Source organism: Silurus aristotelis (assembly GCF_946808225.1).
Source record: "Silurus aristotelis genome assembly, chromosome: 9".
Taxonomy (NCBI): Eukaryota; Metazoa; Chordata; class Actinopteri; order Siluriformes; family Siluridae; genus Silurus; species Silurus aristotelis.
Window position 1 is genome coordinate 27,817,033 of NC_139582.1, and position 18,860 is coordinate 27,835,892.

Below are 18,860 nucleotides of genomic sequence, written 5' to 3' on the forward strand. Positions count from 1 at the left end.
TACAAACTTTATCTAGCAATCGAAATAGAAATTAAGTTTTTTTATTGGCTAAATATCAATACAAAAAATGCGGGGAAGAGAAGCGGAATCGTTTGAAGATGATGCTACGTGAATCGAGAAAACGATTTTATACAGAATTCCCCTTTGAATTAAAAACTTAATGTGGAACTTGATTTCCCAAGACGTTTCCTTTAAAACCGCACCACTTGCATAAGTGTTTATCGATCGACAACAATGACTAGGGGAGGAGCAGAAGGACTTAAGAAGCCTCCTGCATCATTCCTTTGCTGTAACCATTCTTAAGGTGAAAGAAAGGAATTTATATTTGTCTCCGCCCCCTGTTTTGCTGATCCGGAAAATGAACCGATCCGTGACTCGAAAACCGTAATGTGATCCGAACTGTGAGATTTATGATCCGTTGCACTGCGACCACCAGCCCTCGACCACCACCTTGGAATTCTTCCCATTTTCACGCGGTTCCCGATTTCATTCGGCAGAGTAAACAAATAGAGAATATTTCCTTCTTGCGAATTAGACGGACCCCTGTAGACAAGCACCAAAATTAAACGTGTTGGAAAGGAGGGTGAATAGTTTTGCACTTTTCATGAACATGTTTTCCAGGTGATCCGAAGACCTACAGATCGAGAAAGACGAACAGCTGGATGACTAAAGCGCCGCCGCATCGCTCCTTTTCAGGTAGCGTTCTCGACGTGCCATTGTGGGTAACCTTGAGGAAAATAATTCGGAATCGGGTTATTAAAGGAATCTCGGATGCTGTGAAGCAGGTGTGTTAATTATAAAGATTAATATCCGAGTCGTTCGGGGTCGATTGTGCTTTTTAATAAGGATATGATTTCACAGCGCTACACTACGTCTAACGAGCACTTAAGCGAAGCTGTCGTGTGATAATAGGGTAGAAAAGGGACTCAATTGAAAGGGAGGGAGGGGAACAAAAGGTTTAAAATGTACTCAAGGCTGTGAATTGGATCCATTCTCGGAAAGAAATTTTCCTGTATTTGGGAAAATCCAGGACTTTGGGGTGGATTGGGTTGAGAGAGAAGGGAGGTTTTCCCTCACTGGGGGGATCAAATGAAATTAGAAGGCATTCATTAAGCAAAGTTCTCCTGATTTCTCCTCAGTTAGGAGAGCTACGCTGGTCCCCGGAGGAGAAGCATGTGAGGTTCAGCAGCGTTAATTAACTGCCTGACCTCGTTCCTAGAGAACACGGCTTTCTGCAGTCCTGCTACAGATCAGCCTTCATCAACACTATCTGCGTCTGACTGCTCTGACCTGGCTTACATCGACCCGGAGCTGGAGTAAATTACATCGTCTGCTTGCGTTTAATCACTCGCCGGCAGAGCTAAACAAGCTCTCGAACTGACGCTCTCGAAACACTGAAAGCCAGGGTTTTCTACAGTGGAGATATCGAAAAAGTCGAATTACACGAATGCTAAATACTTGTTTCTGATTGGTCTGGAAACATGTGTATAAATGCAAATACAATAACAGCATGCCCTCATTAGGGGGCCAAGCACCGAAGGTACGTTTCCACTAATTTGTTTAATTTCCTGTAGAATATACACAGAAAGACACCATTAGCCTTTATTTCGACTTCCCAGAATAAAACGGAAAGCATGAAAAAGCCGGGATCATTTTATGATGTTGTGTACTGAGTCACTTCCACCTCCACGTCCATCAAGTTTGCTGACGACACTGTTGCTGATCTCCAATAACGACGAGTTAAGAAACTCCTGAACGTCAACAAAAACATGAGGTTGTGGCTACAGTGAAAAGAGACGTGTTGAGATGTGTTCATTGTGGGGCTGCAACTATTGACAATTGTTTGTTTGTTGATTTCAGCTCAGCTCAAGCTAATCTTGAAGCTGATACAGCTTGACATTAGCACACATCTCTGCAACTGGACACTGAACTTCTTTACGGACAGACTGACTGAACACCGTCACCTCCTGCAGTCTCACCCTTAGCACTGGGATTCCTCAGGGGCGTGTACTCTCTCCTCTTCTATACTTCCTTTTCACCCACGACTGCGTACCTGCCTATGCCTCAAACAGCACCATTAAGTTCGCAGATGACACCACGTGGTGGTCCTGATCAGAGGTAACGATGAGACGGCTTACAGGGGGAGATCCGGTACCTAGTAGCATGGTGTGAGGATAATAACCTGGAACTCAACACCAAGACGACGCAAGAGATCATAGTGGATTTTTGACGATCCAGCAATCGCACCTGCGCTCCCATCCACATCAACGGAGCTGCTGTACCCAGCTTTAATTCCTTGGAGTCCACATCTCTGAGGATCCCACGTGCTCCCTGAACTCTTCTATCCTGATCAGGGAGGCACAACAGCACCTGTTTTTCCTGTCTTTAAAAAGTCCCGTGCTACAGGATACTGGAGAACTTTTGCCAAACTGCATCTCAGTGTGGTACAGAAGCTGCACTGCCCGACGAATCATCGCCACTCAGCTGCCCACCACGGAGAACATTTACAATAAACGTTGTCTGCAAAGGGCGAGGGGCATCGTCTAAGATACCCCTCACCCCAACCACGGATTATTGACCCTTCTCCCATTGGGGCAGAAGCTACAGGTGCCTCAGAGCCACACAAACAGACTGAAGAATAGCTTTTTTTCCCCCCTGTGAACAGCTGATTCAATACTGCATTGTCTCTTTCTGTGTATTTTGCACTGCTTATCCACTACACACTTCTTTTCGCACCATCCATAACTCACGTTTGCACCCATATTTATACTGTATCATACATTTATACTTGTATATAACTATATCATGTCATTGAGTAGATCATCTTCTGATTTGCACAGAATAAAATAAAAGTATATTATTACCCACTGTACCTTCTTCACTCTCAAACCTGTATATATGGACCTCATACACTATTTATTTACTGTCATTTATTGTAAATAGGCACTGATGCACCTCTGGTTACATGCCAACTGCATTTGATTGCTCTGTACATGTACCATGACCAATGACAATAAAGTTGAATCTTATTATATTGTTTGATTAAATCAGGGTTGTTTTTTTTGTTTTGTTTTTGTTCTTTTAACGTTTTTTTGTTTTTTTTATCAAATATTTTGCTTATTATAACCAAAACACCCTCAATTAGAATTTTGATGTATAAAAGTCTAAATAAAGAAGATATATTGAGTCACGTTTTTTGACATTTTATAAAGCTTATTGTAGCTGCTTGTTGAGTGCATGGGGGGGGGGATTCCTTTCTGTAAACACAAACAAACAAACAAACAAAACCAGTCCTCGAGTATGAAAGATGAAGCGATTTGTGCAAATCAGCGTTTGTATTGTGCGCAATGGGAATTGCAGATGGCGAGATGAAAAATCAATACGTTTGAAAGAAATCGATGTCAAATATATTACAGCATTGTTTTCACGATCGTTGCACAAAATGACGACCTTCGAGAAGCTACAGTGAACTGGATTTTGTAGAATAATTGAATGACGCGTGCATGAATTTCATATACAAACGTTTGTAACGAAAACGAGCATTTGAACGTCAGATAAGTTACTGATGTAGCGGACCGATGCTATAAAAAGAGAACGGAACGAAGAAACGTAATCGTAACACCGACAGAACAGATCCAGCGTGCTGATGTGACAGTTTTTCCGGGTGCGGTTGACCCCGTAATCTCCGCCCTTTCACAAGCGGCTGCGTTCGCTCGAACACCATGACTAATCGATCACGACAAGGAATTTCATTATCGATTGGATCGATTAGTTTAGTCTTTGACACATTCTCGCTGTATGAGACAGCGGTTTGTGATTCTCTCTGTTATACTGTATAATATTGCTGATGTTGAGAGATGGAGTGATTCAGGGAAGATGCCACTGAAGGTCTGGAGGTGTGAAATGCATCCATCCATTTACTTTAGACAACATACATGTATTTACTAAAAATCATTGATCTGTCATATAATTTCAGGATAAACATGTTTAGAGTTCACACACAGTGTCTTTATATTACTCAAATTTTTTTGCACTCGCTTTTTATTATTATTGAAAGTTGATACAGAGCTCTGGGGTGTTTAATGACCGACCTTCCAGCTCTGGAAAGAGCGAATTGAGCTCCTCGACGTTGAAATGGCAGCAGCTTCTTCTTCAGCTTCTCAGGAAGATCCTGCAGCTCCTCCTCCGTGCTCTGAACCTGCGCTTTGGACATTTTCCTCTACTACAAAATTAAACACTGAACGGAATAATAAACTGCTTACACCGTTTTAAAGCAGTGCTGTTTATATTTATATTTATAAAAGAAACTACACTCCTTCAGGCAGCCATTTTGTTTTACAAACAAAACCGAGTTCAGAGGAAACCGTCAGCTCGGCCAGCGCACGCGCGCGTTTGATATTTCGCGGGAAGCGCGAGAAGGGGCGTGGCGCTGACGTCACATCCGCGCGCCGCGGCGTCGGGTTACAAAGTACAGTAGCTGTGTGTGTGTGTGTGTGTGTGTGTGTGTGTGTGTGTGTGTGTGTGCAAGAGAGAGAACAGAAGTTGTTTAACTATTGTATAAACTATTTGTACATATAAGAATAAGCTATTTATAAAGTTTAACAACGATGATGATGATAGTGGTCGTGGTGAAGATGGTGGTGTGGATGATGATGATAATTATGTTAATGTTTGTTGATAGTGATGATGATGAGGATAAGGATGGTGCTGGTGATGATGAGTCAAGACAAGAAGCTTTTATTGTTATTGAGGATGATGATGATGATGATGAATGATAATGATGATGATGGTGGTGTTGATGGTGGTGATGGTGAAAAATGATGATGGTGTTGATGATGGTGATGATGGTGTTGTTGACGATGATGGTGTTGATGATGATGTTGATGATGATGGTGATGTTGGTGAATGATGATGATGGTGTTGATGATGGTGAATGATGATGATGGTGTTGATGATGTTAGTGAATGATGATGAGGGTGTTGATAATGGTGATGTTGGTGAATGATGATGATGATGGTGATATTGGTGAATGATGATGATGGTGTTGATGATGATGGTGATGACGGTGAATGATGATGATGATGGTGTTGATGATGGTGATGACGGTGAATGATGATGATGATGATAGTGTTGATGATGGTATTGATGGTGAATGATGGTGTTGATGATGGTGATGATGGTGAAGCACTTGTTGGTGCTGATGATGGCTGTGATGATGATATTGATGATGTTACTTGATGTGAGTGATGATGAAAGTGAATGATAATGGTGATGGTGTTAATAAGGATAATTTTACTTGGTGGTTCTTATGGTGGTGGTGATATATATATATATATATATATATATATGATGATGGTGATGGTTATGATTTCAGTGGTGATGAGGATAATAATGATGATGGCTGTGATGATGATAAGGGTCATGATGAGGATGATGATATTGATGATGTTACTTGATGTTTTGTTGATGATGATAATGAAGGTGAATGATGATGGTGTTAATAAGGATAATTTTACTTGGTGGTGCTGATGACGGTGGTGGTGATGAAAATAATGGTGATGATGTTACTTGATGTTTGATGATGATGATGATGTGACCTTAGTAAAGTGACCTTGGCTGTGATAGAGGTGTGATAATAAATAACACACAAACTCATGCGTTATGTAAAACAGGAATGCAGATGGACACCTGCTGGTCAAATAATCCTTTTAAAACTTATTTATATATAATATGATTGTTATAATGTTGTTATATTCTTGCATGCAAAAGATTACTGATATTTCACCTCCAGACAAAACAAAACAAACATACAAGAATCAGAAGAAGAGATTTTACTGAAGTGACAGACAGCAGGAAGTGTGGTCCTGTCACATCAGCCCCCTGATGAAGAAGGTCTGTCCCGCAGCGTCTGTACCACCTGAGACGCTTGTGGGACTTTAAACTTCCCTCTCGGGTGCTTTCTACAGAGCGTTCTGACAGGTAGCTGCACTTCCTGGTTGGGGATCAGCACCATGCAGGACATGCGAGCTGTCCAGTGGGTGTTGAGTTCAGCTGAGTGCACCATCCACATCCTGCTCCCTGACCTGAAGGACATCTACAGCAAGTGGTGCTGGACGAGAGACCAGGAAAATCGTGAAGGACCTCAGTCATCCCAACAATGGAGTCTTTTCTCTGTCGCGTTCAGGGAAACGCTTCTGCGCCTCGTAGGCAAACGCAGAGAGAAGGAGGAAGAGCTTCTTCCCACAGGCCAATCAGAGTCTAAACCAGGAAACACATAGCATCTAGTTCATGGACTCCTCTATCTCTCTCTACCTTTTCTTCTTTTCCACAATTTTATCTATCTATCTATCTATCTATCTATCTATCTATCTATCTATCTATCTATCTATCTATCTATCTATCTATCTATCTATCTATCTATGCATCCATCCCTCTCTCGCTCTCCATCTATCTATCTATCTATCTATCTATCTATCTATCTATCTATCTATCTATCTATCTATCTATCTATCTATCTATCTATCTATCTCTCTCTCTTTCTCTTACTCTCTCTCTATCTATCCATTCATCCATCACTCTCTCTCGCTCCATCCATCCATCCATCTCTCTCTCTCTCTCTCTCTCTCTCTCTCTCTCTCTCTCTCCATCCATCCATCCACCTCTCTCTCTCTCTCTCTCTCTCTCTCTCTCTCTCTCTATCTATCTATCTATCTATCTATCTATCTATCTATCTATCTATCTATCTATCTATCTATCTATCTATCTATCTATCTATCCATCCATCCATCCATCCATCTCTCTCTCTCTCTCTATTCATCCATCTCTCTCTCTCTATCCATCCATCCATCTCTCTCTCTCTCTCTCTCTCTCTCTCTCTCTATCTATCTATCTATCTATCTATCTATCTATCTATCTATCTATCTATCTATCTATCTATCTATCTATCTATCTATCTCTATTCATCCATCTCTCTCTCTCTATCCATCCATCTCTGTCTCTCTCCCTCTCTCCCTCTCTCTCTATCTATCTATCTATCTATCTATCTATCTATCTATCTATCTATCTATCTATCTATCTCTCTCTCTCTCTCTCTCTCTCTCTCTCTATATATATATATATATATATATATATATATATATTTAAACAATTACATTATATTTTAAATGATTGTATTTGTTTATATTCTATTTCTGTCGTGTGTGATTGTGTAGGTGACAAATAACATTTGATTTGACACACGAACATTGTATTAGTGAATGGTTTTAAATATATAAAAATAATGAAAGTAATTATTATATAATATCGTTCCATGACCAGTGCAATGTTTTATAGGTTACTCCATTATATAATGATTCAGCTGTTATATAATATGAAGAAGAAAAGAAATGATGATGATGATGATTAAATATAGTAGTAGTGGTAATAATAATAATTAGTATGTTTATTAATAAATAAATATGTATTAAGTTGTGCAATAATAATACAGATGTTGATGATAATAATAATAATAATATTAATAATAATAATAATAATAATAATAAATTGTGGAATGACTTCATGGATGAGCTTCTAAAAATTTCTCAAGTCAGAAAAGAATAAATTTTACTTATTTCTTTCTTCTTCTTAATGCAATTGTAGTTATTATTATTAAATTATGAAAGTAATAAATTGTTTAATCTTTTTCTTTACCTTTTTTTTAATGATTTATAATAGTATTACTTTTATTTCTTTTTTTTGCCGCAGTAGTAAACGAATAAGTATAAAATCGTTTCTATTAGTAGGAGGAACAATAATCTTTATAATGATTCTTCCCTTCTGATGATGATTATTATATTAATAAGTTATTTAATTGTTAAATAAGAAGAAGGAAAAAAAGAGGTACAAATGTCGATGACAGTTATTATTGTTGTTATTATTTAATCGATAAAGTATTTTATTGTTTAATAATCACCTAATTATATATTTCTTCAGAATGACAATTTCCTTAATAAGAAATCATTATGAATAATAATAAATAATTATAAGTATTATCGCTCAATTAATAACTGTTAAGTAGGTAAAAAAGAAGAGAAAGAAATGATGATGATTACATTAATAAAGTATTGCACTGTTTATTATTAATAATAATAATAATAATAACGACAACCTTTTTATAATGAAAATTGATGACGACGATATTAGTATTCTGTACGCTGATTGGCTGTTCTGACTGCCCGTCACTCATCTTCCCTCCCGCCCCCTGGTCTCCCAGCATGCTTTGCACGGCTGTGCCTGACTCCGCTCAGTTAGCCTGTTAGCTTGTCCATGCTGCTGCTACGTTGATGTGTTTCTTCTCGTTATCTTCAGGACTTTTGCAGACTCTCGCGTGTTCTTCATCCCGGTGAGTGTGGAGCTGCTCCGAGCTCTGTCCCAGATTCCCCCCGTGTCTGTGTGTTTCATCTCCCTCTCTCCCTCTCACACTCCGGACCTTCAGGCACCGGTTAGCACGCTCGGCTAAACCCAACTAGCGGCATCGCCGTCAGCGCGCACGGTCTGTAAACTGCTCGGGTTTCTATTGATGTATTGAATATAGATTAATGATGAATTTCAGCTCCCGTGACGCGTGTAAAACACCAGAAAAACACCGCGTAATGTAGCACAGGGAAACACTGCGCTAAATGCGCTAGCGCTTTCGTTGCGCTCTTCCATGCCATGCTAAAGACGCGCAGTGTCCAAACAGCTCATTGCTCCCTCTCCAAGTGCACTAATTAGGGGGCTTGACACAAGTCGTGTCGCGCGCAACCTAGTGCCCTAGCTGTCTAACCAACAGCTATTTGGGATTCAACCACGCACCTGGTCGCTTATCATTACTAGGCTTGTGTTTTCACGCCATTTTATTACTATTTTTTTACACCGCAGTTTTTTTTATGGTGGAATAGAAAATGTCTGTTTATAATTTATTTTAGTATTAATACTATAATAGTTATTATTTTTCATTTATGTAGTATTTACTTATATTTTTATTGTTTTTTATATATATATATATATAAGCTTTAGTTTAGATCATGATGTCTAGACAGGGTTTTTCTGCCATTGTTTGTTCTCGTGAGAATCTTTTTTTAAAGAATAATAAAATAAACCACACACAAGGCCACGTTAAAGACAACTGACCCTGAAGTCACGTGTTTTTACACTTTAATGTAGCTGTCAGTAAACTAGATCTCTTCCTTTTGGGGCTTTTTTCCTTCATTATTGTTGACAGATTGTAGACTGGATGGGAGATTAAATTGGAGATTGGATGGCAGATTGTTGACTTGATTGGAGATTGGATGGGAGACTGAATTGAAGGTTGGATTGGAGATCGGATGGCATCTTTAGATTGGATGGGAGATTACATTTTTGATTGGATGGCAGATTGTAGATTGGATGGGAGATTAGATTGTAGATTGGATGGGAGATTAGATTGTAGATTGGATGGGCGATTAGATTGTAGACTGGATGGGAGATTGCTTTATTGATTGGACGGCTGATTGTAGATTGGATGGGCGGTTGTAGACTGGATGGGAGATTAAATTGAAGATTGGATTGGAGATTGGATGGCATCTTTAGATTGGATGGGAGATTACATTTTTGATTGGATGGCAGATTGTAGACTGGATGGGAGATTGAATTTGAAGGATGGATTGTAGATTAGATTGGACATTGGATGGCAGATTTAGATTGGATGGGATATGAAATTGTTGATTGGATGGCAAATTGTAGACTGGATAAGAGATTGTAGATTGGATGGGAGACTGAATTGAAGGTCGGACTGGAGATCAGATTGGAGATTGGATGGCAGCTTTAGATTGAATGGGAGATAAAATTTTTGATTGGCTGGGAGATTGAATTGAAGGTTGGAAGGGAGATTGCTTTATTGATTGGATGGGAGATCAAATTGTAGATTGGATGGCAAATTGAATTATTGATTGGATGGGAGATTGAATATTAAATGGGATTTTGTGGATTTAATGGTTAGTTGTAGATTGGATTGTGGATTTGATGGTAGACTGGATGGTAGTTTGTGTTGTAGATTGGACGGAAGATTGTAGATCAGATGGTAGTTTGAATTGTGGATTTAATAGTGGGTTGTACATTGGATTGTAGATTGAATTGGATATTGTGGATTTGATGGTGGGTTGTAGATTGGATTGTAGATTGAATGGGATATTGTAGATCAAATGGTAGATTGGAAATATTGTGCACTTTATTCTGTTGATTAGATTTGCTATTGTGAGATGTTGATGACTCCATGCAGTGTGATTAAACAAATGCATTACTGGCACTGAGGTCATTCCCAAAACAATTCATTTTCTAATCACGCTCACTATCCCGCTCTATATGGCCAAAAGTAATGGGACACCTGACTTTTCCAGCCACATGTGCACATTCCAGCCCTCGACCCTATAAAATAAATTGGAACACTGATTACACCCCCAGGTTTCCTTACCTTGTGACTGAATGAGCACAAATCCACTCTTCCCAGAAGAGTGAAGGTTATGAGAACAGCAAATGGGGACTGAATGTGGGTTACAACGCTCAGGTGTCCACAAACTTTTGTCTGTTCAGTGTGTCTGCTAGCTTATTTGTACACTGGAAACTATTTCACCTTTTTAAAAGTCCTTCACCGGGGACCCTAGCTAGAGCCCCGAGTCGTGCCATTTCATCACCAGCTTCTTTATTAAACCCTGACGCACTGCCGCGTGGGGCATCGGCCTGAAAAGGATTTTCCAAAGTGTAATGTTTTAAAGGTCACCGGTTTTCTGTTAGGCGCTAAATCACTTGGGTTTGCGTTACCGCCGGCCATTACTGCCAAACAAAACTTCTAAACGAGGCGCGTTGTTTAAATAAATGCCCACAGACAAAGCGAGGACCTTCCTGTTATCAGCCGTATGGGTTTTAATGCACTTTGTGTTTGCTGTTCCGGTTCGATCCGGTTTCCGTGCTCGAAGAGGTTGCGGAAGACGTCTCTCGGACGCTTTGTTGGAACGTGGCTTTCGTCAGCCATCTTGTAGGTTCTTTTGAGAACGCCCGTGGAGACGATGTGTAGTTTATCTGCAGCAGCAATGGAAAAAAAAACACACCAAGGATATTCTTGAGGCTGCTTTTTTTTTTTTTTTTTTTTTCCGGCCTCCCGAGCCGGCCCGTTTCTGTCATAGGGAAAATAAATACGGCGGAGAAACCAGGTCTGATCCGCATCAAGTGGGATTTGGGGGTTTGCCGACGGACGCTTAAGTGTTTGTTCAGCAGCGCAGTGAAGCGGATCAGTCCCGCACCTGCTTTAGGTCTTTCTCGATCCACAACGCCGACAATCGTGAAGGTCGCGAGGGTCGTTCAAGTTGTAACGCGCAACCAATGACTTGGCTCCCGGATGCGTTTCCGCTCGCTCAGCGCGTTCGTAAAGAGCGGTTATCCGACTCGGAGTGTCCAAGTTCTACCGAATAGTGTCCTGACATTTCTCCTCCACAAGGTGTCTCTACTGGCAGAACGGTTGCTTATTGGGCGTGGATTTGTTTGTTGCACTATTTTGTTTATGTATAGATCAAGTCCACCCTGATCCTGATTTCCTCCCTATAGACGTTCTACAAAAACCCGAGTAGACGTCCTCAGTGACTGATGTGGCATCTCCGACGCTGCTCCATACCTCTGTTTTTGAGCGTCCAGGCGTCAAGGGGGTGTCAAAACGTGACGATATGACCGCCCATCAACTTTCTCGTTTGTCTTTCTCCGTTTTTTGTTTTGTTTTTGAGTCTCCTGCAGAGGACTGGTTCTTTTCACAATCAGTCAGTCAATACAGTTAGACATATAACTGGTTTCAGTTCTGAAGTCTGGTCGGCTGAGCCGGGTTTCAGTGGGAAGGGAACTCAAAACGGATAATATAAAAGTCGAGGTGCGCTTTTGCGTCGTCCGGTCTGAGAAATTCCGGTGCGTTTCCGCTCCGAGCGCCGCAAGGTGTTCATCTGTGGTTTTGTTTGATGGCAGGGACCAATCGGTGGCGCCTGGAGCGACTCCATCACGGCGCATCGCGTTTCCCAGCTTCACTTTGGATCTGTGACGTCCCGGTGTAGCCGCAGTGACCCTGCCGTTCAGGATGTCTCTCGCTAATGAGCACGAGCGATTATCCGCTCGCCTCTCGAGCGAACGCCAATCCCGAGTCGGTTCCTCGCCCAACCCTGCGGCGAACCGGGCCGAGGGTGAAAAACGTGCAGGACGGAAATCGCCACTCGCGTCCTCGCGCCCTCCGGGAGCTCGTTAGAGGCTGTCGGTTTCTCGCCTCGCCCTCTTCATCGGCCGTTTCCTGCGCTTCGGGGTGGTGCCGGATTCCGCGGGGAAGCGCGTAAATAAACACATTTGTCACTCCTTCTCGAAGCAAATTGCAGCTCGGGCCTTAATTATACGCCAGGGCTCCTCCGACCGCTTTCTAATGCAGATGAGGCGGCCGAGACGGAGCCGGCGCGCTCAGGCATCGCCTTTGTTCTTCCTTTTATCGTTTTTCTTTTCTCCCTCGTCGCCGGTTTAATATGTATTTTTATAATGAAAGCCAGAGGAGGCAGAGTTCATTAACGCATTAGCTGACAGCGGCTGGTTTATAAAAAATAAAAATAAAAAAAAGGCCCGTTTTGCGTATAAGCAGAACGCTAGCGCCGCGCCGTCTCTTCACTCTTCCGTGTAACCTCGAGGACGCCAGACGACCTCTGCAGGGGGGGCTTTCAAACCGATGGCTTTCGCTGTGGCACAAGAAGAACATTCTAGTTAGAAACACAGTGTTAAACAGCGTCGGTTGAGAACATTTCAAGCACGCCAAGAACATTACGGCTCAACTCGATTATCGAACAGGTGGAAAACTCATTATAGCAGTTAATCATGGGCAGGGAGGGTGCGCTGTGGTAAAATCCTAGCACCACCAAGCCCAAATAGCTGGGCCCTCGAAGGAGGACCTTGGTTCTACAAATGAGATCATTGGTAGGCATAAATTGCAGTAAATATAAACGTTTATCGGGGTTAAGATGTTCCGATCGGGTCCGAAGGTCATAGGTTCAAATCCCAGCGCCACCACTCTGCCACCGTTGCGCCCGGAATATCGTTTTTCTTTCCAACTTACAGCTCTTTCGAAACAATTTGTTTGGTTATCAAACCTAGTTAAAAAATGATAGTTCATGAGCTATCGGGCCCTTGAGCAAGGCCCTTAAAGGCCCCAAAAACCGCCGAGTTGTGCATTCGGATAAGCGCGTTAAATATAACTAGGAAAAACAATGAAGGAATCTCTAAAAGAGAGTCGCAAGCAGTTACTTGAAATAAAAGTGAGTTGCAGGGCAACCTGAAAGCAGCAGAAACACAAGTTTCATTAATTTTAATCAATATATAATTGTTCTAATACTGAGAGAGAGGGTCTTGTATCTTGTAATGAATTGCAATATTTACTTTGAAAATGTTCTGGTATCATCAATAATTTAACATTGTATTATTAATTTTTTTTTAAATAAAATTCTGACAAATTAGCACGGTAAAAAAACAAAATCTTCTTTTGATTAGAGAAAATGCAAAAAATTTAGATAAAAAAAAAAAGAACTTGTATACATTTTTTTGGCCTGTCGATTAAAAAAAAATGCGTAGTCATGGTATTTGTTTGTTTATTTGGGTCACGTTTAGTACGTCGTCAGAAACGTGTTCAGGCAGTGAGATCATTTGTCTCCGCCTTTTACGCCATTTGCTACTTTATCGCCTCGAGCTTAACGCAGCGTGATGATAGCCAGCTAGATGAAGATCCGCTTCACATGGGTCAGAGTGGAAGATCTCCGACCTCGGGTCGGATTGAGTAAACATTTTATCGATAGCGCAGTTGCTCATCAATGCTACTCCGTGATCATGTGAAAAAAAAGTTTCCAGGTGATTTTATTAGTTTAGTACTGCGGTTCACAAATGCCTCTAAGCAAACGGAGGAAAAAAGCATTCCTCAGCATACCATCGCACAACATATTTGTATTCGAGATCAACCGATAGCTGGATTGGGTCGGACTTGGTGATAACCGATTAATCAATTTAAAAAAATCGGATACTGGATTTAAAAATTTTTAGAAAATGTTATAATATTAAAAAATAAAAAAAACAGTACCGATTTATGAAAACATGCTAACAGAAAGAAATATGCGCATATTTATAAATAAATGAATAAAATATAATGTAGCGCGTGTAAACGCGTTACTAACCAAATACCATTAAATTGCTAGTGTCGCACAAGTCCCTTGTTCACAAGCAAAGTTTACGTGATGACATCATTCATGTACGGAAAATGAAGGCAGCAAATTCGCCATAAAACAAAACAAGTGTCGGTACTGGTACCGTTTGCCTTGAAGGTAGTCCGTTATCGACCCAATTACGTAGCGGTTCTCGTTACCCATCCCTACTGACTTCATCCCTATTGAACAACGAGCTTGAATGCTGACTGCAACCCACTCCTTCGCCCTCATGGCTGAGCACAAATCTCCATAAAATCTAGTAGAGCATCTTCCCTAAAGAGTGGCGCTTTTTAGAAAAGCAAATGAGGACCGAATGTGAAATCTTGCGTTCGGGCGACCGTAAACCTTTGGCGCCTGTTCGGAACCGGAAGCGAAAGAATTGGCGCTCCCAGAGCTCTGAAAGTGCTTTTAAAGGTTGTGGTCTGATTAGTCGATCACACTTCCTCAATTTCTAGTTTTTCCCCTCACACGCTTTTTTTTTGGTTTTTGAAAGACTCTGAGTCTCTTCTATGATCTTGGGGAGAAGATATCGGACGTGTACCAGCGTATCTCTGTCGAACGTATATACGATTGTGGTTCTGGTTTTGACGTGAAGGAATCGGCGGTGAAAACGGAGCCTGTAAGGCTCCTAATACAGAGATCCGCTTGGCACACCGTGTCCCTGACAGACCCTCCCTCAGCGGCAGTGCGACACACACACACACGCAGCGTTGTCTCTCAGGTCCGCGGCGCCAGCTGATTGGCCAGCGAGGGAGGGGCCGCGCTTTCACAGCCGTCCTGCGCATCGTCTCCATTGGCTCAGACAACGATGACCTCACTGGAGCCAGCTGTTGATTTGGCTCGGAGCGCGTGTGTATATGCGATAGAAAGAGAGAGAGAGATTGAGAGAGAGAAAGAGAGAGAGAGCGTGAGCGAGGGAAAGAAAGAGAGAGATAGAGCAGGTCGTCGTGGCGATGGGTAGGGAGACAGACAGAGCTGAGGCGCGCTCCGCCGAGCGCCGTCCGTCCCGCGCCGCTATGGAAACGAGCGATGTGCGCCGCCGAAAGGACGAGGCAGGTGCGTTAAAGGTGTGTGTGTGTGTGTGTGATTATTCTAGTAATAAATGCACTGTATGAGGTGGGGGGGGAAAGCAGCCGTAACTTGGTATGTGTGTGTATCTTTTTTTTTAATTTGTGTATATATACGAACATACACACGTGCCACTCCAGTTTTGTAGCCTTTTGTGTATTTTGCATGGAAGGAACCGGAAAAAAGCAATTGTGCTACGCCTCATCTGATTCCACAATTGTGTATCAAGTGCCTGAAGCGCGCGTGTGTGTGTGTGTGTGTGTGTGTGTGTGTGTGCGCGCGTGCGAGGCGCCGTGGTGCGCTCCATCAGTGTAAATTGCAGCGTGTGGCTGCAGGCACTCACTTAACGCTATTAACGAGAACCATAAGCTCAGACGCCGCAGGAAAAATCACACGCCGTAAAAACTGAATAAAAAGGGGGAAAAAAAATCATTTTAGAGGCTGAAGTTCGCTCTCGCGTGTTGTTATATAAAATATAAAACCCTCGTTACTGTGAAATCGCTTTATCAGCCGTGTGTGTTCGGGGGATAAACACGGCCTCGGGGGGAACACGATCTCCACTCGCTCACCTACGACCAGCCTGAGGAGGCCATTCGCTTTAGTTGAGGGTTATATTTTTATTTTTCTTTCTTTTTACCTTTTTTTTTTTCTCTTCCCAGTAGTATCCGCTTATCTCGAGTTCGGGATAAATAGTGTTTCAGAAATATTCTCTGTGTGATTGTTGTTGAAAAAGCAGCACAGTGAAATGATCTCTAATGTGACTGGGTTTTTTTTTTTTTACATATTAAACAATCGCTTTTTAAAAATTATTTAATACAAAATTTGTTTTCTAATTAAAAGTTCTAATTAAATCCAATAATTTATTTATTAAATTATTTTTGTTGACGTGTAATCGAGCTGTTTTCTGCATGCATGCGTTTTCATTAACCGTTTTTATTTATTTATTTATATATATATATATATATATATATATATATAGATTTATTGTGCGTGTGAGAGCGAGCAATAAAATGAGATGTCTATAGATTGATAGATTATTGTGTGTGTGTGTGTGTGTGTGTGTGTGTGTGTGTGTGTGTGTGTGTGTGTGTGTGTGTGTGTGTGTGTGTGTGTCTGTGTGTGTGTGTGTGTGTGTGTGTGTGTGTGTGTTTGTCCGCCTTGTAGCTAGGCAACAGCAGCGATATTTTCAAACACGATCTTGAACTGTATCTTAAATATGGGATCCGAACTGATTATTCGTTCTCTCGACCAAAGCCGAACGTTTCTCCCGCTTTCGATTTGAGGAACCAGTCAACCTCCAGAGCTTTAAAAAAAAAAAAAAAAAAAAGTACCGTAGGTTGATTTCTCGCCTCCATTATCGGTGTGAATACGCGTACGTCCTCCGAGCAGCCCGTCGAAGTCGAGCGCGTACACGGCCGCGTGAAACGAAAACGATTAAACAAAAAAAAAAAACACTTTCTGTAAAATTCTTACTATAGGTTTTTATTCTTTTTTGGTTTAGCAATATATATATATATATATAATAAATACTCAATTATGTATTGTATAATACAGCGTTCAATAAAGGGGGCAGTGAATAATAACAAAAAGAAATAGAAAATGTATTTATTTATATATTTAAATTATTTAAATTTATTCGGCCAGCTATATTATTATAATTGGGTTGTTTTTTTGATAATTGAAAAAAAAAAAGCTGTTTTTTTTTTTTTTTTTTTTTTTTTTTTAGCTACATAAGCTATCTTGATTTATTTGTTTGTTTATTGATTTATTTAAATTGTGTGTTAGGTTTTTGGGCTTTTTGCACAGTAATACGCCTAAAGTCCTCCTTAATGTGTGTAAAGTTACGATGAAAAAAGATGAATAAAATAAGTAGATTTTATATATATATATATATTAGTGTGTATATTTTATTTAGGGTTAATAAATTAGTTGTAATTTAAACAAAAAAAAAATAGGTGTGCGCCCCCTTGTGTCGTGTGTAAAGAAGCGAAATGTATATGATATTTAATAATTATTTAAATGAATAAAAAAATCGGGTTGTTTGAATTCATTTAAATAATTTACATATTTACACTCATTATTTTTATCGTTTCATTATTTGTGGTTTGTAAAGACTTTTTTCCCACTGTGTGTGTGTGTGTGTGTGTGTGTGTGTGTGTGTGTGTGTGTGTGTGTGTGTGTGTGTGTGTGTGTGTGTGTGTGTGTGTGTGAGAGAGAGAGAGAGAGAGAGAAAAGTGCGTCAGGACCAGAAGCTGCTCGTTGTGTATCCGTTCCTTCAGCACACAACTTAATTTACATGCGTGATGTTTTTTTTTCTTTCTTCCCTTTTTTTGAAATGCAGATTGGAAGATGAATCTTATGGGGAGGGGGGAGGGGGTGATGGAGAAAGAATGACAGAAGGATGATTGAGAGATTTCATAGATCTGTCCTGTGTGTGTGTGTGTGAGAGATAGAAAGAGAATGAGTTCATCTGTAGGGCTTCAATCTTCTCTCCCTCTCTCTTTCCTTCCCTTTCTCAAACCTGCTGTCTATTTCTCCTTTCTCTCTTTCTTGGTATCATTCTGTCTCTCTGTCGCTTTTTATTCCTCATTGAATTGTTACATGTGTAACGGAGGGAGAGTTTGCTGAACTGCACTCCCTCTCCATCTCTCTCTGGATACGTCTCACTCTTTCTATCTCTCTTCCCCTCCCTCTCTGCCTCGTTTCCTTTTTTTTTTCCTCCCTCTTTCTCTCTCTCTGTCCTGATTGTCCTCCAGTGGAACACATGCGCCAACAGCTATCCCTCTGACCCCCTTACACTCTCTGCAGAATTTATTCTAGCTGTGAAGTGTGTATGTACACACACACACACACACACACACACTTGGATAAAGTGCACTTTCAATTGAGCTATTAGTGTGTTATGCCTGTAGGGTGCCCTGATCCAACACACACACACACACACACACACACACACACACACAGTGACGGAATTGGACAGCCCACATGCTCATAGAGTGTGTGTGTGTAAGAGGTTAGAGCATGAACACCTGGTTCTGTCAGGGACGCCACCTGTGAGTCTGTCACAGCGAGTGTGTGCTGCTCATCTCCTGAATCTTGATTAGTGTGTGTGTGTGTGTGTGTGTCAGAGAGAGTTAACATCATATTAGTGCACGCTGCTGTTTGTTCTTTTTCAGGCTCGGATTAATTTGTGTGTGTGTGTGTGTGTGTGTGTGTGTGTGTGTGTGTGTGTGTGTGTGTGTGTGTGTGTGTGTGTGTGTGTGTGTGTGTGAAGGCCACTTGACCTCTGTAAGCATGCACCAGGTCGTCAGTGCCGGCTCTGAGAACCAACGCCTGTTCTCGTCTTTTTCTCTTTCGTTCTGTCTCTCCCCATCCCTACATCAGCCTCTCTCTCTCTCTCTCTCTCTCTCTCTCTCTCTCTCTCTCACCCTTAGCTTGTCTTTCTTTTTCGTTGACTTTTTCTGTTTTCACTCTAAACCCCCCTTCTTCCATCTCTCCCTCCCTCTCTCACTTGGTCTCTCTCGCTCTCTCTCTCTG

The 18,860-nt window shown here is 41.2% G+C and overlaps 2 protein-coding genes and 2 long non-coding RNA genes across 26 annotated transcripts in view; 2 read left to right on the forward strand and 2 right to left on the reverse strand.

Moving 5' to 3' along the window:
- LOC310731239 overlaps nt 1-3,176 on the forward strand; it is a 34,444-nt gene extending 31,268 nt beyond the window's left edge. The window contains exons 5-7 of one of the 2 annotated variants that reach the window (XR_014535114.1): nt 622-696; nt 1,140-1,540; nt 1,620-3,176. This is a non-coding gene — a long non-coding RNA (uncharacterized lncRNA). Of the gene's footprint in view, nt 1-621; nt 697-1,139 lie in introns of both variants that reach the window. The other variant, XR_014535115.1, reaches the window with a different exon arrangement.
- zranb3 (zinc finger, RAN-binding domain containing 3) overlaps nt 1-4,443 on the reverse strand; it is a 59,912-nt gene extending 55,469 nt beyond the window's left edge. For 2 of the 3 annotated variants that reach the window (XM_083550635.1, XM_083550634.1), the window contains exon 1: nt 4,092-4,443. In XM_083550635.1, coding sequence (XP_083406761.1) covers nt 4,092-4,213 — 122 coding nt within the window. In that variant the 5' untranslated portion in view covers nt 4,214-4,443. The remainder of the gene's footprint in view (nt 1-4,091) is intronic. The other variant, XM_083550633.1, reaches the window with a different exon arrangement.
- Nucleotides 4,444-5,816: 1,373 nt separating this feature from the next.
- Nucleotides 5,817-8,281, reverse strand: LOC310731249. The gene is made up of 2 exons (XR_014535125.1): nt 8,147-8,281; nt 5,817-6,258 (listed from the first exon to the last, which is right to left on the reverse strand). It is a non-coding gene; the product is annotated as an uncharacterized lncRNA (long non-coding RNA).
- The window catches only part of r3hdm1 (R3H domain containing 1), a 31,394-nt gene continuing 20,781 nt past the window's right edge, over nt 8,248-18,860 (forward strand). For 10 of the 20 annotated variants that reach the window (XM_083550636.1, XM_083550650.1, XM_083550653.1 and 7 more), the window contains exon 1: nt 8,248-8,380. The gene's annotated coding sequence lies outside the window, so the exon portion shown is untranslated. Of the gene's footprint in view, nt 8,381-14,851; nt 15,323-18,860 lie in introns of those variants that run through there. The other 10 variants (XM_083550649.1, XM_083550654.1, XM_083550640.1 and 7 more) reach the window with 8 other exon arrangements.